Source organism: Nyctereutes procyonoides, unplaced genomic scaffold (genome assembly GCF_905146905.1).
Source record: "Nyctereutes procyonoides isolate TBG_1078 unplaced genomic scaffold, NYPRO_anot_genome, whole genome shotgun sequence".
Taxonomy (NCBI): Eukaryota; Metazoa; Chordata; class Mammalia; order Carnivora; family Canidae; genus Nyctereutes; species Nyctereutes procyonoides.
Window position 1 is genome coordinate 58,836,374 of NW_026575047.1, and position 21,277 is coordinate 58,857,650.

Consider the following 21,277-nt stretch of genomic DNA (forward strand, 5'->3'; position numbering starts at 1 on the left):
TATAAACAGTATATTGCCAATATAAATAGTATATTTATTGGAAATAGTATATTTCCAATATAAATCTACGTTAGAAAACAGAAAAGTTTGAGAACACCATTTAAAATAAGTCCAAAATTAAAATACTCAAGTATAAAGGTTAACAAAATATTCACAGTGTCAGTTTATAGAAAACTAAAAATGCTAATAAAAGAAACCAAAAAGGACATAAAGAAGTGAAGAGTCACGGTGTGTTCCTTGAATGGAAGGCTCATATAGTAAACATAAAAATTATCCACAAATCGATAGATAATTTTAGTGCAAAACCAATCTAAATCCCAGAAAGATTCTTGGAGCTATAGGCTAAGGATTCTATAATTTATCTGGAAAGGCAGAGGAACTAGACTATCCAAAATAATTCTGAAATAGTATGATATAGCTTTAGCAGAAGATAATTTTGGAAAATGATAGAACTGTTCTGTGCCCTTATGTTGATAGTTACAAATATATATATATATATATATATATATATATATATATATATATATGTTTAAAATTCATGGAACTGTATATCCACAGAATTACTGTATGATAAATACAGAAATAAAATATAATATCAAATAAGGAGAGGTGCCGGGGTGGCTCAATGGTTGAGTGTCTGCCTTTGGCCCAGGGCGTGATCCTAGAGTCCTGGGATGGAGTCCCACATTGGGCTCCCTGCATGGAGCCTACTTCTCTCTCTACCTGTGTGTCTGTCTGTCTGTCTCTCTCTCTCTCTCTGTGTGTTTCTCATGAATAAATAAGTAAAATCTTTTAAAAAAATATATCAAATAAGGAGATCCTAACAAAAAGATGCATATTACCCCATAGCTAACTATAAACCTTTAATCTCCTAATAAAAAGATGCATATTATCCCATAGCTAACTATAAACCTTTATTAAGAGAATTAAGAGACCCAAGTTTTGGAAGACTCTATATTGGAAACAAAGCAATTATCCATTAATCTCTAGAGTCAATGAATTCCCTGTCAAAATTCCAGTGGTTTTTGTTTTTGTGAAACTTTATAAGCTGATCCTAAAATATATGTAATGTGCACATAACCAGAAATGGCCAGCATACTTTTCTTTTATTTGAGTGTAGCTTACACCCAATGTTATATTAGTTTCAGGGGTACAACTGAGTGTTTTGACAAGTTTATACATTATGCTGTGTTTACCACAAGTGCACCTCCATCTATCTCAAAACATCCTCATTGCAATATCATTGACTATATTCCTTATTCTGGGCTTTTTCTTCCTGGCACTTATTCATTCCTAACAGGAAGTCTGGATCTCCCACACTTTTTCACCAATTTTGCCCAATTCCCCACCCCACCATTTTTGAAATAAAAGAACAGGTTTGAAAGACTCTACTGGATATCAATATTTATTAGAAAGCTGTAATGGTTAGGATAATGGTATCTCTGTAAAGGTACACTAACAGGTCAGTGGAGCAAAGTCTGGAAAAAAAGCCTGGGCATAAGACACTAGGTTTATGAAAAGATTGGCCCTGACAACCAGTGTGAAAACCACAGCCCTTTCAATCAGTAGTGTTGGGATAACTGTATGACAATATGAGAAGAAAATTTAACAGATGTTAAGTTTCTCCCACAAAACCCAATTCTGATGGATTATAGATGTAAATATGAAAGACAAAACAATAAAACTTCTGTACATAAATAAATGGAGATATTCCTTTTAGTGTTATAGTCTTAGGTGATTAGCAAATTGGAACCAGAATGTTAAACATTCTCATCAAAAGCATTATTTCTCTTCTTATGGTGACAGGAGTCAAATTACATTTATGCACAGAAATCCTTTAATCTTATGAAATCATGTGCTTTAAAATAATTTTGGTAATATTGGCCATTTTTATAAAATATTTTCATTATAAAAATACTAAGAATTTTCAAATAATTAGAATGGTCTTATATCTTATGTTCTTCCCATGCATCTGTCCTCTCAGCCCTGCCCTAAAACCCTGACTTCTCCTCCATTCTCACTGTGGCATCCATCCTGAGGGTGTGGTATCTTCCTTAATGCCTGAAAAGTGTCTAGACAGCCTCCCAGTCCTACTGTGGGGACTGCTTTCCAATCTGAAGATGAGGTGAACAGTTTCTTTCCCAGATGACTGGCTCAGACTAATACTTCTTATTTGCCAATTTGAGCGGTGGCTTCATGGGACCCATGCAACAACAAATAAACCAATTAAAAAATGGACAAAAGACATGAACAGACAGTTCTCCAAAGAAGATGTACAGATGGCCAATAGACATGTGTCCATTTTTCAATTGGATTATTGGTTTTTGGTTTTTGAGTTACAAAAGTTTTTTTTTATACATTTTGGATATCAATCCCTTATTGGATATATCATTTGTGTATATCTTCTCCCATTATATAAGCTGTCATTTTGTTTTGTTGATTGTTTCCTTTGCTGTGCAATTTTTTCATTTTGATGTAGTCCCAATAATTTATTTTTGCTTTTATTTCCCTTGTCTCAGGAGACATATATAGAAAGATACTGCTATGGCCAATGTTAGAGAATTACTATCTATGCTCCTCTAGGATTTTCATGGTTTCAAGTCTCAATTTAGGTCCTTAGTCAATTTTGAGATTATTTTTGTGAATAGTGTAAGAAAATCACCCAGTTTCATTCTTTTGCATGTAACTCTCCAGTTTTCCCAACACTGTTTGTTAACAGTACTATTTTCTCCATTGCATATTCTTGCCTCCCTTGTCATAAATTAATTGCCACATAGTTGTGGGTTTATCTCTGGACTCTCTATTCTATTCCATTGGTCTACGTGTATTTTGTTCCAGTACCATACTGTTTTTGTTACTACAGTAATGAAATCTAGGATTTGTAGTCTCTTGAAATCTAGGATTGTGATACCTCCAGTTTTGTCCTTCTTTTTAAAGATTGCTTTGGCAATCTGTCTGTTGTGGTTCCAAATTTGTTTAATAACAAATATTAAAGTTCTGAATGACTTGCACCTTCAATTCCAGGGTTTTATACGTTCTTTTTTTTTTTTGAGAGAGAGAGAAAGAGCATGCACAGTGGGGGAGGGGCAGAGGGAAAGAAAGACTACCAAGCAGGCTGCACACTCAGTGCACAGCCCAATGGGGGACTCAATCCCACAACCCTGAGATCATGACTCAATCCAAAATCAAGGGTCAGACACTAAACTGACTGAGACACTAGGTACCCTCTGGGTTTCATACATTCTGTAAGAAGATTCTGCATAGAACATTCTTTTTTCTTAACATAAAATGACATCTCAGAAATTGAAGGTACAAATCTTTCAGAATTTTAATATTAAAAAAAAAAACCAACAACAGGAAAAAGGTCATTCCGGGTCTTGTCTCTTTTGTGAAGATTAAGGAAGGTCCAAGATGCTGCAAAGTTGTCTCTCAAAAAGTTTTGCCTCTAGTGCCAGAGGCATTAATGGGGAAGAGCTGAATGTTTGCAGCCAGAAAACTTAGGGGCTTATGGGGCTGCTTTAGAACTTAGGCAGGCATCTAGACATATACACACACCCTGGTTTTCTCTACATATCTCCATGCAAAGTTGTACTTTACAGTGGGAAAGCACATTTTATTACTTTTCAAAATGGACACTAAAGTTTGCTTTATTTAATTGGAAATGCTAATCAACTAGAAATTTTCTTTTAGGTGTTGCAACTACCTTTTCTCTCTGAAAAAGTCTCTGTATATGCAAGAATTTTTAACAGTCTCTGCCAGTGTGCAGGGATATGAAAAGGGAGGCATACTGCTGTGACTGTTTGCAAAAAGTGGTATTTACTTCATATTCTCACTTCTTCCATGGCTGTCACACCTTTTCATAAATTAGTATATAGATAAAATTGCTTTATATATACCTTTAATATACATTTGAGTAACATACATACACTTACATGAAATAAGCTTTCAAATAGTTTTTAAAACTATGAATATATGAATATGCCTAAATATATTTTTTTAAAAACAAATGGCCCTAATGTGTTGTGTAAACTGTATTTTTCCATAGTACAATTAAAAGTGATCTATGAATCATTATTTTTCCAACTTGCATAGAGAACCTTTGGCATTAAGAGTTTTTGAAGCATGTCCAAGTTTTCACTTTCCTAAGTGGTGAGGTGAGATATGAACCCAGGCAACTTGGCTCTAGGCTATGCTTCCATCAGAACACACTGGGTGAGGAAACAGAAGAAATGATAGGAACAGTGGGTTTTGCAGTTCTTCCCTTAAGAACAACATAAAAAGATGAGGGGAATAAGTCTGAGTGGGTGGTCAGACATGAGCCACGATGCCTTCCTAGTCCTTCGTGCTTGTAGTCTTGAAGTTTATTGGAATGACCTCAAGTTTTTAGAAACCTGGGTACAGTGAAGCAGCTTTGAAAGTTACCTCCTCTGCTTTCATGTTGCACTGTATCTCCAGGCATGTGGGATCCCAGAATCACTCCCAGTTCTGGCATCTGGAAGGCATTCAATACCATTTTTGAGGACTAGAGTCAACCCTGAATTGGACTACAATGGCATTTTCATCATTTAATTCCAATCCCTTTGTGAAAACAAAATAGCAATTGTTAGATAGAGGAAGGCCGTATTCCATTTTCAAATGAAAATATTAATGATGTATTTGCAGTCCATACAGAAATTCCAATTTCCCTAAATACCAGTGAAATACTCTTAAACACCTATATAACAACCAAAACGGCTGAGTACTGTACTGGTTATGAATTATAATTCTCCTTGACATTGCAGGGGACACATGCTACAATGTAAAGAATAGAGAGATAATATTTAAAAGATAGTAGAGATACTATCTAAAATTGGGCCCAATTTTGCAATAGGTTTGGTAGGTCTGAAGACACGAACATCACAAACCTCGATGAGCTAAACTTTCCAGGAAAGGGAAGGTGATTGAAAAATATAATGCAACAAATGTAACATCTGACTGAGCCTATCAGTCAACTTGCTCTGTAACAAAACATCCTAAAATCTAGTGGGTTTATATTTTTCCTCATGCTTCTTGGGTTGGTTGGTGAAGTTGTCTGATCTAGGATGGCTAGGCTAGAGCTTCCTATAAATGATGGCATTACTCACCTGTCTGGGTTTTTGGCTTGATTTGAGCAGGGGCCACGAACATGTCTGACCATTTGTCTTATTTTCAGAAGATTGGCCTAGACTCATTCATTTGGTGGTTACAAGGATTCCCAAGGGCAGAAAGAGGGGTCAGCCCCAGCACTCAAAACTTTCCAAGTCCCTGTTTCTGTCAGATTTGCTATTGAGTCACATGGTCAAGGCTATGGACAAAGTAAAAGGAATTCTTATGGCTATTTTCACAAATAACTCACCAGACTATAATAAATACTTTCACCTTTCCCCTACCTCTTAAACTTTTTGCTAATGGGCATAGAAAGATTCGATATAGCAGATTTCCACTTGATAGTAAATTTGGATAAAAATGTTTGTGAACTGTTATAGTGAGTATTGAGACAGTGAGAGTTTGGATAGCAAGGATAGGTGCATTTACAAATGGAAAACCTGAAAGTGGCAGAAACTGTGTTTAAGAACAAATGTTATGAACACCTTTGTGTTTTACTTCTGACACTTTCATCTTGACATTTTGTCCCTAGATAAGATATCTGAGCAGCCTTTAATGAGCATGGGTCTGTGATTACCATTTTATAAAAAAAAAATTCCAGTCACTACCTTTACTAATATATTTATCCATCCATACCAGGCATTGTGGTAATGTGCTCAGGACCCAAGGAAAAGACATTTTGCTCCCTGGGAGTTTGTGTCTCCTGCAAACCCAATCTCCAAGTCCCTGTACTTTATTAATCAATCATTTTTCCATTTGATCTATGGTACAGGAAAGGGGAAAGTGTTAGGAAGTAATTTTCTGAGTTTTAGAAGTTATAAATTGATTTCATTAAGAAGCATAATTTTTATTCTGTTTTGTTAAAATGTTCTACATGCTGAAATAATCCATGGCCTATTTAGGAATCATTAAGCTCTCCAATTATTAAGACAAGTTCTGAACATAGGCTCTCCACAAGCATGATGTTTTAAATTGGGGGATTCTGCACATTTATCACATATTACATTTATTACTATTTTAAATACAATTTCACAGCTACTTATGAATTATATAAAATGCTTATTTATAAGAATGGTTTTCTCCTCCTGCAGAAAGGAAAAAATGATTAATAACATTACAAAGAAAGTTTATGAGGGACATAAAATGTTTCTCTGTGGGTGGGAAGTGTTTCTTCAACATTTAGTCAAATATAGACACAATAAAACATCTTCCCCATGTACCACACACACCATCTGCATTATACCCTCTTGAGTTAGAGTTTATGGTACAGCTTCAGAATAAAGAGAGTATCCTCCCAAACTCCACTACTTTCCCCAACCCCAGAGCATCATGGTGTGTTCCTTTCCCTTACAAAAAAGTAACATAGGGAATAGGGACAGGAATCCATGCCTCACTTTGCAAGCTGCAGCCTCACAGATCGTTTCTGATTACAGTGATCCCCCTTATCTGTGATTTCACTTTCTGTGGTTTCACTAGCCTTTAGTCAACCTCAGTCCAGAAGCAGGTGACTCTTCTGATGTATCATCAGATCAGTAGTAGCTTAATGCCATGCCACAATGCTTACATCCTTCATCTCACCTCAGCTCATCACATAGGCATTTTATCACCTCATATCATCACAAGAAGGATGACTATGTACAATAAGATATTTTGAGAGAGACCACAGTCATGTAACTTTTTTACAACATATTTGTTACAATTGTTCAGCTTTTAATAAATTATTGATCTCTTATTATGCTTAATTTATAAATTAAACTTTATCATAGGTATGTACATATGGGGAAAAAACACAGTATATACTATGGGTTCAGTACCATCCATGGTGTCAGGCATCCACTTGGGGTCTGGGAACATGTTACCTTGAGGATGGGGGTGAGGGATGACTGTACTTCATGTAGAATTCAAACATAAAAGTTGTTTCCAGTGGCAGGAAATAGAACATGTGTAGAAGTCATTCTATCTCATCTTTATTGCAAAAGTAAGACAAAAATGAATGAGATGGAAAATTACTTTCAACAGTGAACAGCTAATGTAATCGGGAATGTGGAAACATAAAAAGTTAGAATTGGAAGGGTCCTTACATTTAATCTACACCAACTACCCCATTTTATAGATGAGGAAACTGAGGCTGAGGAAGGTAACCTCATGTGGTTTGCAAACAAGGTGAACAAGGAGAGAACTTCTGTACTGGGGGTCTTCCTCTCACATTGCCAGTGGTTTCTACCTCTAACAACGTTTTTATCTCTAACTGCTCTCAGTCACCTCCAGGGAAGCAGGTTTTGACTGTGTGGTTTTAGAACATTTGGTACTTAGCAGCTGTTGTACTTGATGAACATTACTTAATCTCTTAGATTTCAGTTTACTTCCTGAGAGGAAGGTTTATTACAGTCTCTGTCTCAGCAATCATAGCCTGGAAGGTACAGAAGTATCTGCACCTCATAGGAGTGGCTTTGGGTGATGCTCTCTATCTTGCTATATAATTCACTGATTTCAAATTATTTTATTGTGAAGGTATATAACCTGTGTATTAATGGGATTGGAGAGCAGAGACAATAGGAGAGGAAGGACAAAGAGGAGGGCCCTATCTGTAAGACACTTTTTGTTTTGCCAGTTTTACACAATAAAAACAAACATTTGGAAAGTTTTACTTGGGTCCCAAAATTCAAGCTAAATTTGACACATAGAGTAACTGGTAAAATTCTTCAAGTTTTCGGAGTTTCAGCATTCCTACTATAATATGAAAAAGTTTTAAATTTTATGATTTTAGGTTCTTTCCAAAATATACTTGGGACCTTTATAGAAAGTATTCTTTATTTGGTATTGATCACATTGGTGGGCCTTGGCCTTGCTTGGAAGAACAGTTTCATCTTTTTCATTTCATTTTCATCCTCATTCTCTCATTTGATAAACTAGTGTTAAAGGAAAGAAGAAAATAACATAGTTCCCAGTGCAACTATAGCCTGTTGCAGTTAGCAGTCATCACTGTGAGGCTAAAACTCTGTCAACAAAGAGATAAGGTGCCCACTCTCCTCATCCAGTCTGTTCTGTCTGACAGAATTGTTACTGTCTCATCCAGTATGCTTTTGAACTTGCTTGGGGTCTCTTGGCTCATTTATCTGCGTGGCTCATTCTTGTACCTCACTTAGGTCTTGGTTCTCATTCACTTACTCAATTGGAAGGCAGCACTTCCTCCCTGCATCCCCCACCCCTTTTCACCTCTTCCAGGGTACCAGTTGGTACAGGCTGGGGAGTGTTCCTCTTACAAACTTTTCTGGGTAACTTGGCACCCAAGGTATGTGTCTGGGATGAATCTCAACAGAGTGTCTGAGAGCCTGTGAAGGAGGAGTGCTCTTCAAACACCATCCCAGAAATGGCATACCCCACTCTGCTCACATTTCACTTTATCACAGGTAAGGAGGCCAGACATAGCCCCAACAGAGGCAGAGGGAGATGCAGTTCTGTCATGTGCCCATAGGGAAGGCTGCTTTGGTATTTGGCGAATCGGACCAACGACCACCATAAATCTGTATCTAGCTACCAAATATTCTTGGTCTCTCATGTGTCAGGGAAGATACATCTCATCCTTCTTCAAATGAGACAACCCAAAAGGCCCACTCAGTCCCAGCCCCAAGATCAAGGTTATGTGTATGTGTGCTGGCATCCACATTAATTCACACAGTTTTCCCTGGTCTACTGGTTTCTAAACTACAAAGAAAAGGTATCTGACCTATCCCCACATGTGTAGAATAACTACAGTGACAGATAAGGTCCAGGATGATCACAATCAACCCACTAATTTGCAGCAATTCTGAGACCCCACTGGACAGATCCTGAGTGGGCTGTTCCCTGGAAGAAAGATCTCCTTTGATTAAATGTTAATTCTGCTCCCAGGGTACGGCTCCATAGGATTCTTCTCCCTGGCTCTTGACTCCATTGTTTGAGAATATATTCTTTTCCTGCTAACTGCTATAGCCACGGGAAAGTGGGCATTGGGGAAGAAGCCCACACCAAGTTCTAATCAGGTTCTCCAGGCCACAATGTGCCCTTTATAGATAGAAATGCAAGAGTGTATCTCATTCTCAAATAGTCACATACATCTCTTCTTGACTTGATGTTCCTTTGGCACTAGAACTCTTTTTAAAACATAGTCAGCTTCTTACCTAATAGGAGAGTTTCACATGTGCATAGCCACATTCCCAGATCTTTTGACAACACAATTCTAGGGTCTATTTTGTGTCTTTGATTTTGCGTGTCACTGTCTCTCTCATCCTTTTGCTTTCAAATGAACTCTTTTTACTCTTCTTTTAAATTAAGTACAGATGCCATGGCCTTATCTGCCTTCAGTAGAAGAATTATGCCTTGGTCTCTTATCCTGAAGCCACATTTTCACAATTAAGGATTTTATAGGGTGACAATTTAGTCCACTTCGAGATTTCTAGTTGTAGGTCTGTTTTTGCAAAGCTGAATTTGAATAGGTTTTTAATTCTCAAAGCATTTCTTGATATTATGATTTACTGACGGGGATGAGAAGCATTTGCCTGTTCTAGCCTTGCAAGAACCTGTGTTGGCTTTATCTTTCTTTTCTCTTTCATAACTGCTTTCAGACTGGCCAAAAATCTTCTGAGATAATTTCTTTCTTATGTTACCAAGCAAAATCAGTAGCAGTCAACACATTTTAATTAATGCTCCTTTTCCAACTTCTCCCCAAAGAGCTATATACTCATTAGACATGCTCTGCCTTATTGCAGGTGTCAACATTGCCAAACCCATGCATGATATGAGCCACCTTGCTTCCACTCCTAAGCCAACACTATGTGTTACAGTTTTGTTTCAGCACTCTTTATTAATAAGAGATTTTATTTTTATTTGTATTGAGATAAAATTGATATCTAACATGTTAGTTTCAGATATACAAATAATGATTTCATTTATGTGTATATTGCAAAATAGTCACTGCTATAAATCTAGTTAACATTTGTCACCACACATAGAAATATTTTTTCTTGCGATGAGAACCTTTAAGATCTATTCTTAGTGACTTTTGATTATGCAACACAGTATTGTCAACCATAGTCACAATGCTGTACATTACATTCCTGCGACTTATTTGTCTCATAACAGGAAGTTTGTACCTTTTTTTAATAAATTAATTTTTATTGGTGTTCAATTTACCAACATACAGAATAACACCCAGTGCTCATCCCGTCAAGTGTCCCCCTCAGTGCCCATCACCCATTCACCCCCACCCCCCGCCCTCCTCCCAGTCCACCACCCCTAGTTCATTTCCCAGAGTTAGGAGTCTTTATGTTGTCTCCCTTTCTGATATTTCCCACACATTTCTTCTCCCTTCCCTTATATTCCCTTTCACTATTATTCATATTCCCCAAATGAATGAGAACATACACTGTTTGTCCTTCTCCGATGGACTTACTTCACTCAGTATAATACCCTCCAGTTCCATCCACGTTGAAGCAAATGGTGGATATTTGTCGTTTCTAATGGCTGAGTAATATTCCATTGTATGCATAAACCACATCTTCTTTATCCATTCATCTTTCGATGGACACGGAGGCTCCTTCCACAGTTTGGCTATTGTGGACATGGCTGCTAGAAACATCGGGGTGCAGGTGTCCCGGCGTTTCGTTGCATCTGAATCTTTGGGGTAAATCCCTAACAGTGCAATTGCTGGGTCGTAGGGCAGGTCTATTTTTAACTCTTTGAGGAACCTCCACACAGTTTTCCAGAGTGGCTACAACAGTTCACATTCCCACCAACAGTGTAAGAGGGTTCCCTTTTCTCCGCATCCTCTCCAACATTTGCTGTTTCCTGCCTTGTTAATTTTCCCCATTCTCACTGGTGTGACGTGGTATCTCATTGTGGTTTTGATTTGTATTTCCCTGATGGCAAGTGATGCAGAGCATTTTCTCATGGTCTATGTCTTCCTCTGTGAGATTTCTCTTCATGTCTTTTGCCCATTTCATGATTGGATTGTTTGTTTCTTTGCGGTAATAAGTTCTTTATAGATTTTGGAAACTAGCCCTTTATCTGATATGTTATTTGCAAATATCTTCTCCCATTCTGTAGGTTGTCTTTGAGTTTAGTTGACTGTATCCTTTGCTGTGCAAAGCTTCTTATCTTGATGAAGTCCCAATAGTTCATTTTTGCTTTTGTTTCTTTTGCTTTCGTGGATGTATCTTGCAAGAAGTTACTGTGGCCAAGTTCAAAAAGGGTGTTGCCTGTGTTCTCTTCTAGGATTTTGATGGAATCTTGTCTCACATTTAGATCTTTCATCCATTTTGAGTTTATCTTTGTGTATGGTGCAAGAGAGTGGTCTAGTTTCATTCTTCTGCATGTGGATGTCCAATTTTCCCAGCACCATTTATTGAAGAGACTGTCTTTCTTCCAGTGGATAGTCTTTCTTCCTTTATCGAATATTAGTTGACCATAAGTTCAGGGTCCACTTCTGGGTTCTCTATTCTGTTCCATTGATCTATGTGTCTGTTTTTTGTGCCAGTACCATACTGTCTTGATGACCACAGCTTTGTAGTACAACCTGAAATCTGGCATTGTGATGCCCCCAGATATGGTTTTCTTTTTTAAAATTCCTCTGGCTATTCGGGGTCTTTTCTGATTCCACACAATTTGTTCTAACTCTCTGAAGAAAGTCCATGGTATTTTGATAGGGATTGCATTAAACGTGTAAATTGCCCTGGGTAACATTGACATTTTCACGATATTAATTCTGCCAATCCATGAGCATGGAATATTTTTCCATCTCTTTGTGTCTTCCTCAATTTTTTTCAGAAGTGTTCTATAGTTGTTAGGGTATAGATCCTTTACCTCTTTGGTTAGGTTTATTCCTAGGTATCTTATGCTTTTTGGTGCAATTGTAAATGGGATTGACTCCTTAATTTCTCTTTCTTCAGTCTCATTGTTAGTGTATAGAAATGCCATTGATTTCTGGGCATTGATTTTGTATCCTGACACACTACCAAATTGCCGTATGAGTTCTAGCAATCTTGGGGTGGAGGCTTTTGGGTTTTCTATGTGGAGTATCATGTCATCTGCGAAGAGGGAGAGTTTGACTTCTTCTTTGCCAATTTGAATGCCTTTAATGTCTTTTTGTTGTCTGATTGCTGAGGCTAGGACTTCCAATACTATGTTGAATAGCAGTGGTGAGAGTGGACATCCCTGTCTTGTTCCTGATCTTAGGGGAAAGGCTCCCAGTGCTTCCCCATTGAGAATGATATTTGCTGTGGGCATTTCGTAGATGGCTTTTAAGATGTCGAGGAAAGTTCCCTCTATCCCTACACTCTGCAGAGTTTTGATCAGGAACGGATGCTGTATTTTGTCAAATGCTTTCTCTGCATCTAATGAGAGGATCATATGGATCTTGGTTTTTCTCTTGCTGATATGATGAATCACATTGATTGTTTTACGAGTGTTGAACCAACCTTGTGTCCCAGGGATAAATCCTACTTGGTCATGGTGAATACTTTTCTTAATGTATTGTTGGATCCTATTGGCTAGTATCTTGATGAGAATTTTTGCATCCATGTTCATCAGGGATATTGGTCTGTAATTCTCCTTTTTCTGGGGTCTCTGTCTGGTTTTGGAATTAAGGTGATGCTGGCCTCATAGAATGAATTTGGAAGTACTCCATCTCTTTCTATGTTTCCAAACAGCTTTAGTAGAATAGGTATGATTTCTTCTTTAAATGTTTGATAGAATTCCCCTGGGAAGCCATCTGGCCCTGGACACTTGTGTCTTGGGAGGTTTTTGATGACTTCTTCAATTTCCTCCCTGGTTATTGGCCTTTTCAGGTTTTCTATTTCTTCCTGTTCCAGTTTTGGTCGTTTGTGGCTTTCCAGGAATGCGTCCATTTCTTCTAGATTGCCTAATTTATGGGAGTAGAGCTGTTCATAATATGTTTTTAAAATCATTTGTATTTCCTTGGTGTTGGTAGTGATCTCTCCTTTCTCATTCATGATTTTATTAATTTGAGTCTTCTCTCTCTTCTTTTTAATAAGGTTGGCTAATGGTTTATCTATCTTATTAATTCTTTCAAAGAACCAACTCCTGGTTCTATTGATCTGTTCCACAGTTCTTCTGGTCTCAATTTCGTTGAGTTCTGCTCGAATTTTAATTTACTCTCTTCTTCTGCTGGGCGCCAGGTCCATTTGCTGTTTTTTCTCTAGCTCCTTTATGTGTAAGGTTAGCTTTTGTATTTGAGTTCTTTCCAGTTTTTGAATGGATGCTTGTATTGCGATGTATTTCCCCCTCAGGACTGCTTTTGCTGCATCCCAAAGATTTTGAACGGTTGTATCTTCATTCTCATTAGTTTCCATGAATCTTTTTAATTCTTCCTTAATTTCCTGGTTGACTCTTTTATCTTTTAGCAGGATGGTCCTTAACCTCCACGTGTTTGAGGTCCTTCCAAACTTCTTGTTGTGATTTAGTTCTAATTTCAAGGCATTATGGTCTGAGAATATGCAGGGGACGATCCCAATCTTTTGGTATCAGTTCAGACCCAATTTGTGACCCAGGGTGTGGTCTATTGTGGAGAAAGTTCCATGTGCACTTGAGAAGAATGTGTATTCAGTTGAGTTTGGATGTAAAGTTCTGTAGATATCTGTGAAATCCATCTGGTCCAGTGTATCATTTAAAGCTCTCGTTTCTTTGGAGATGTTGTGCTTAGAAGACCTATCAAGGGTAGAAAGAGCTAGATTGAAGTCACCAAATAGAAGTGTATTATTATCTAAGTATTTCTTCACTTTGGTTATTAATTCGTTTAAGTATTTGGCAGCTCCCACATTCGGGGCATATATATTGAGGATTGTTAAGTCCTCTTGTTGGGTAGATCCTTTAAGTATGATATAGTGTCCCTCTTCATCTCTCACTACAGTCTTTGGGGTAAATTTTAGTTTATCCGATATAAGGATGGCTACCCCTGCTTTCTTTTTTTTTTTTAATTTATTTATTTAAGATAGTCACACACACACAGAGAGAGAGGCAGAGACACAGGCAGGGGGAGAACCAGGCTCCATGCACCGGGAGCCCGATATGGGATTTGATCCCGGGTCTCCAGATCACGCCCTGGGCCAAAAGGCAGGCGCCAAACCACTGCGCCACCCAGGGATCCTTACTCCTGCTTTCTTTTGAGAACCATTTGAATGGTAACTGGTTCTCCAACCTTTTATTTTCAGGTTGTAGGTGTCCTTCTGTCTAAAATGAGTCTCTTGTAGACAGCAAATAGATGGGTCCTGCTTTTTTATCCAGTCTGAAACCCTGCGCCTTTTGATGGGGTCATTAAGCCCGTTCACGTTCAGAGTTACTATTGACAGATATGAGTTTAGTGTCATCATGATATCTATTTTGTCCTTGTTTTTGTGGATTGTTCCACTGAACTTCTTCTTAAAGGGGAATTTTAAGAGTCCCCCTTAAAATGTCTTGCAGAGCTGGTTTGGAGGTCACATATTCTTTCAGTTCCTGCCTGTCTTGGAAGCTCTTTATCTCTCCTTCCATTTTGAATGAGAGCCTTGCTGGATAAAGTATTCTTGGTTGCATGTTCTTCTCATTTAGGACCCTGAATATATTCTGCCAGCCATTTCTGGCCTGCCACGTCTCTGTGGAGAGGTCTGCTGTTACCCTAATATTCCTCCCCATGAAAGTCAGGGACTTCTTGTCTCTTGCTGCTTTAAGGATCTTCTCTTTATCTTTGGAATTTGCAAGCTTCACTATTAAATGTCGAGGTTTTGAACGGTTTTTATTGATTTTTTTGGGGAGATCTCTCTATTTCCTGGATCTGAATGCCTGTTTCCCTTCCCAGATTGGGAACGTTTTCAGCTAGGATTTGTTCAAATACATATTCTGGCCCTCTGGTCCTTTTGGCGCCCTCGGGACCAAAATTTGGCTACCCCAATTAAACGTAGGTTTTTCTTCCTTAGGCTGTCATTTATTTCCCTTAATCTGTCTTCATGGTCTTTTAATTGTCTGTCTCTTTTTTCCTTAGTTTCCCTCTTTGCCATTAACTTGTCTTCTATGTCACTCACTCGTTCTTCCACTTCGTTAACCCTCGGCGTTAGGACTTGTAGTTTGGATTGCATCTCATTCAATTGATTTTTAATTTCTGCCTGATTGGATCTAAATTCTGCAGTCATGAAGTATCTTGAGTCCTTTATGCTTTTTTTTAGAGCCACCAGTAGCTGTATAATAGTGCTTCTGAATTGGCTTTCTGACATTGAATTGTAATCCAGATTTTGTAACTCTGTGGGAGAGAGGACTGGTTCTGATTCTTTCTTTTGAGGTGAGGTTTTCCTTCTAGTCATTTTGCTCAGTGCAGAGTGGCCAAAAACAAGTTGTATTGGGAAAAGGAGAGAAAGAGAGAGAAGGAAAGAAAAGAGAAAGAGAAAAAAGAAAAAGAAGAAAAAAGAGAAGAAAAAGAGAAAGAAAAAGAAAGAAAGGTGAAAAAAAGGGGGTGGGGTGGGGGGGAAGCAATCAGAAATCAAAAGAAAAGAAAAAAGAAAAAAAAAACACGGGGGAGTATCTTCTGATTCTGTAGATTTTAAGTTCCTTGACTTCCCCTGGAACTGGTTCGTCCAGCTGGTCTTCTGGGGGAGGGGCCTGCTGTGCTGATTTTCAGGTGTTAGCGCTTGGGGGAGTTGCTCCGTCCCCTGCCTGGTGCAGGGCTCAGTGGGGGTTGTTTACCCCGTGAGGCCCCCGGAGGAACAGCCCCAGTGGCTGCGGCAGGTCTGGAAGCCTGGAGTCAGCCTCCGCAGGAACTCCGGGGCTCTCAGTCCCGTCCGCAGGGCCTGGAGGCTCCGGGGCGGGGCCGCTGATCTGCTCAGCTCCGGGCAGGAGCGTCCTTGCTGTCCTGGGCCCTCCCGGCCTCTGCCTGTCCCGGGGGGATCCTGGGCTGTGTCCCGGCGCCTTGTGCTCCGGGGCCTGCATTGTTGGATTCGCGCTCCGGCCGCAGCCCCCTCCGCGGAGCCGCCGCCGCCCGAGCCCCCCCGAGCTGCTCCCAGAGCAGCGCAGCCCCCTCCGCATGGAGCCTCTTCCTATGCCGGAGCCCCTCCGAGCTGCTCCCGCCCGGCCGTGCGCGCTGCAGCCCTTAGGGAGCTCGGCGCACTCCCCCGGGCGCAGGTGTCTGTTAGTGTCCCCGGGAGCCCAAGGGCATCCCCGCCCTCCTGGGTCCTGCTCTAACTCCCAGCGAGCCCCTTTCTGCCCGGGAAGGTTGGTGCAGCTCCTGCTCCTCCGGGACGGGGCTCTCCTGTCCTGGGGACACTCGCCCCGGCCTCAGCCCGGCTCCTCGCGGGGCCCCTCCCCCTCGGAGGCCTTTTGTTTCTTTATTTCTTTTTCCCCGTCTTCCTACCTTGATAGAAGCGCGAACTCTTCTCACTGTAGCATTCCAGCTGGTCTCTCTTTAAATCTTAGGCCGAATTCGTAGATTTTCAGGATGGTTTGAAGGTTATCTAGGTAATTTGGTGTGGACAGGTGATTTGGGGACCCTACTCTTCCGCCATCTTGCCCCTCCTCTCGGAAGTTTGTACCTTTTGATTCACTTCATACTTTTTCCCACCTCTGCTCCCAGACCCTACCCCTGTAATCCACCAGTCTGTTCTCTGAATCCATGACTTCAGTTTTTTGTTTGTTTAGTTTTATTTTGTTTTAGTTTCCACATATAAGTGAGATTATAGTTCTTTATCTGACTTATTTTACTTGTTTCAGCACTGTTTGCATTTTTATTTATTTATTTTTAAAGATTTTTAAAGATTTATTTATTTTGAGAGAGACAGTACATGCATGAGTGGGGGAAGGGGCAGAAGGAGGGAGAGAATTCTAAGCAGACTCCCCACTTGTGCAGAGCCTGATGTGGGGCACATTCTCATTACCCTAAGATCATGACCTGAGCCAAAATCAAATAGTCTGATTATTAATTGAGTGAGCCACCCAGGTGCCCCAAAATCCATCTTAAAATTAGTATACAACAGGAACTAACACATATACATGCACACACATGCAAACTTCCTCTTAGTTTCCCTCTCTCCGTGCGTTTCCAAGGTTAGAGTTTGTTAATGAAAGACATATGGAAAGTTCTGGAAGGCAATAATGAAGCAGAAGCTATTATTCCCCTTAAGCATGTTTTAGGTGGACCCATAGAGTTGAGGATTTGAAGAGGACCCTCTGGATGTTGAGATTTCATTCAGCTCTGGAAGCTCCCTCCCACAGTAACCTCCTCCCAGCTGCTGCTTCCGGCATTTCTTTCCCCAGATGCTCAAATACTTAATTAAGCAAGACTCAGACAGATTCTGTGCACATAATTCTTTCCACATTGGATACCTGGATAATTTTTTTCTTTTCTAGCTGGAATCCTAACTGATACACTGACCTCATTTTTCTGCTTGGTATGTGTAACCTTCAAACTTGTGGGTTTTTTTTTTTTTCCAGCTTAATTGTATGTTTAATTCCCAGGCTAGAATATGAGCTCCGTGAAGGGGGAAGTTTTTTTGTCAGCACAGTGCTGGGTTTTCAGTGGTTTGCAGGGCATGGCAGACAGTGTAGCAAAGAGATGATGAATGAATGGATTAGTTAATAAAAAGTAGAATCTAGTCAATTGAATTATCTACCTCAGAAAGGTTCTTGAGCTGGAAACTTGATGGAAAAGATTAATGTAGGATTCATTGAAAAGTACTGAAGCCATACTCCGTAAGAGTAATTTATTATATCTAATATGTAAATAAAACTGAAAGGTATAAAAATCTCTAACAGTCTGCTTCTAGATTGTCTTTACTATGGACTTAATTGATGACAATCTTTTAAACTGTGTTTAGGGAAAGAGCTTCTGAGGTAGTCCAGTCTCAGAACATTTCTCTGGGTCTCATGGTGAAATTAGTCCTATCCCACATCTAATGGTTGCAGCAAAACCTTATTCTGTGCTGGGAATACCAAATGGTTTCAAGTTATGGCGGTCATGTGATCCCCACCAGCCTTCTACTGAATCAGGGTTTGGCTTGGGTGTCTGTTTCCTTCATAGTTCTTTGTTGTTGCTTGTTTCTTACTTTTTTTATTTGGGTTGTGTTGCTTGTAAGGCTTCTAAGTAAAAATGGCAGTTATTATATAAGCTAATACTTATGGATCAATGCAAGACACTAAGGGTTTTTCATTTAATCATTTCCGTTCTTCTTTATAACCCATTTAGGGGGTGGGCATTTTCCCCATTTTACCAATTAGAACGAGGCTTTAATAGGTCATATTACCCGGTAAAGCTGTACTTGTGAATGCAGGGGGATCTGCATCTGTGCTCTGAATTATGGTCTACTACCAATTGGCCAATTATCACATTTTATATGTTTATTACAATTTAAGACTTACAGAATCTTTTTTACATATGTTATCACATTATTGACTAATAATCCTGCTTACCATTTGTTAAAATGTTTACCATGTTGAGCCAGGCACTATACTAAGCATTAACAGAAAGGGACGTGGGGGATAATGGTGTAAACGTGGAAGAAAACTAAACTTTTGACAAAGAAAATGCAGATACAGAAAATTCATTAATGAAACCACTTTGTCTCTCCTCTTGCTCTGTTTCAGGAATACCAAATTGACATATTTTTTGCCCAGACCTGGACAGACAGTCGCCTTCGATTCAATAGTACAATGAAAATACTTACACTGAACAGCAACATGGTGGGATTAATATGGATTCCAGATACAATCTTCCGCAATTCTAAAACTGCCGAGGCTCACTGGATCACCACCCCGAATCAGCTCCTCAGAATATGGAATGACGGGAAAATTCTTTATACTTTAAGGTAAAATGTTGATGGATTTTTAATCTCCGATGGGCTGATAATTTAGATCATCAGATAGGACCCTGTTCTCACTGCTGAGTTCTAGCACTTCTCATGTTCGACACGCAATAGCATCCTGAAAAAGTTTGTCTTAATGCCACTATGTGCGAAAATAAAGGCATGCAAAAGACCTGCAATGAATATAAACTCATTCCTTCATCAGAATCCATTTCTGCTGGAAGTGGATTGTGGAAATTCTCTTTAATATATTTAACTCATGGGTCCACTCAGCTAGGAAAATAAAGATGTTTTGGTGTATTTCTTAACAAATATAATCATAGCCAAATTTAAGACCACAGGGGAAAAAAGAGCACAGAAGACATTCCCTAGTGCATCCCTAATAGAAGTGGCAGCTACAGCGTAATGAGTCTTCCTGGGGGTCAGGCAGTCCTTACAAAACTGGGGAAGGTAAGAGAAACTGCACTTCAAATAAGTGAACTGACTTGCCTGTCCAAAGATATCACTAGGATCTAGTGTTACCAGAGTTTAAAGCTGTGTCTGTATCTCTTAGAATTCTTTCCATTAGAGTGATCCAAGACTAACTGCACACCCAACTGTAATATACCACACATACCAACATCCCTGCACCTGGGCCAGCCTTTCTGTTGTCTAGACATTAGGATCAAGACAGTACCCCCAGACAATTTGTCCCCATTGCTTAGTGCTATCTAGGAGCACTAGATATTTTCTCTCTCTTCTAACACTTTTTCTCACCGCCTCTGAAGCGCTGTGGCTCCTCCCTGTATCTCCTGCTCCTGCTTTTGTGCTGCCTTTTCTCATTCTGCTCTTTCTGCCTCAGGACTTCCTCATTACTTCACTCACGTCCCTCTCTCCTGCTGGTTTAGTTCATCCATTCCCACTACTATGCTGAGGTTTCCCACATGCCTACTTCAAACCCAGAACTTCCCTTCTGGGCTCCAGATGCTTGGAGCCACCTGCCCATAAGATGTCTCCTACTGAGTGTCTCAAATGCATGGCATATTCAGCATGCCTCAGGAGAAGATTACTTCTCTAATTCTTCTGACACATGTGTCTTCCTGGCTCAGTGAAGCCCACCACCCCCCCTGGGGACTTCTTTTCTCTTTTCCCCACATTCAGTACTTGAGCTGTTAATTGCAGGTGACTTTTGGCCATGCAGAGAAATGTGTAACTCAGAATGGTAAACAAATATCCACAGCACAAATAAAAGTAGAAAGAAAATAAAATAGATTAAAATAGAAAGAAGTGGAAGATTAGAGAATTTCAACGTTCAGGGAAATAATAAATTTGGCAGGCTGGGAACAACAGCAACAAATCCACAGCAGGAAACTCTCCTGATGGATTACATTTAGAGAGCTGGAGTCTGTAACAGGTGTTTCCACATCAGTCTTAAAAGAGTGTGGATGAGACTTTGAAGTGAAGATGAGCCTCAGAATGGGGGCATGGCCTGTGCTAGCATCCTTCATAGAAACTCTGGTCGCAGGGTTTTCTGGTCTGGAAGGATTCAGTATACACACTTGTATAGCCACCACCTCCTTAGTTAAATGAGGGAGTTGTCCAAATATGAAGTCCCTTCTACAGGTAGATTAGTTTGGCATTATACCTATTTAGACAAATACACCAATTTCAAAATGGAAGAAGGTTTTAATTCAATCAAACGGATTGAAGATGAAGACATATAAAATAACAGGGTTTTTGTTTTGTTTTGTTTTGTTTTTTTGTCTCCTCTCTGACTTGGCTTATTTTTCTAGTCATAGTTTGGAATTTTAGTAATTGAAATTCTCTATGCTACCAATAGTTAGAACAAAATGACACAAAAGCCACTAAATGGTATCCCTGAATGGATGGCACCACTGCCAAGAGTGAGTTAAGTGCAATGCTCCCACTCTCCAATTGTGGTAAAGTGACTGTTCCTTGACCTTGACCTGGGACTTTTCTGGGTTTCTCCTGGCTGACCTTAGGAGTAATCCTTGGCTCTCCTGCAGGCTCACCATAAATGCAGAATGCCAGCTGCAGCTGCACAACTTCCCTATGGATGAGCATTCCTGCCCACTGATTTTCTCCAGCTGTGAGTACCAACTTGGGGTATAAATATTGTGTAATGAAATGTCTATCCTCTGTTGATTTATGGCAGATGGTCATAAGATTGCATGCATCGCTCTGCAACAGAAAAAAATGGATAATGGTTTTGGTATTAGGCATGTGGAGTTTTCACTCTATTATGTAGGATGCATATTACAAAATAGGTAGCTTTGAAAAAGTTGTGAGCAACTTGACCATTACTTATAATATTGAGAGTCAGAAGTTGGTAAACAGAC

The 21,277-nt window shown here is 39.6% G+C and overlaps 1 protein-coding gene across 1 annotated transcript in view; it reads left to right on the plus strand.

Moving 5' to 3' along the window:
* The window catches only part of GABRG3 (gamma-aminobutyric acid type A receptor subunit gamma3), a 659,970-nt gene that overhangs the window by 317,460 nt on the left and 321,233 nt on the right, over nucleotides 1-21,277 (plus strand). Inside the window, exons 4-5 of the mRNA XM_055326791.1 lie at nucleotides 18,721-18,941; nucleotides 20,945-21,027. Of these exons, the coding sequence (XP_055182766.1) occupies nucleotides 18,721-18,941; nucleotides 20,945-21,027 (304 nt within the window). The remainder of the gene's footprint in view (nucleotides 1-18,720; nucleotides 18,942-20,944; nucleotides 21,028-21,277) is intronic.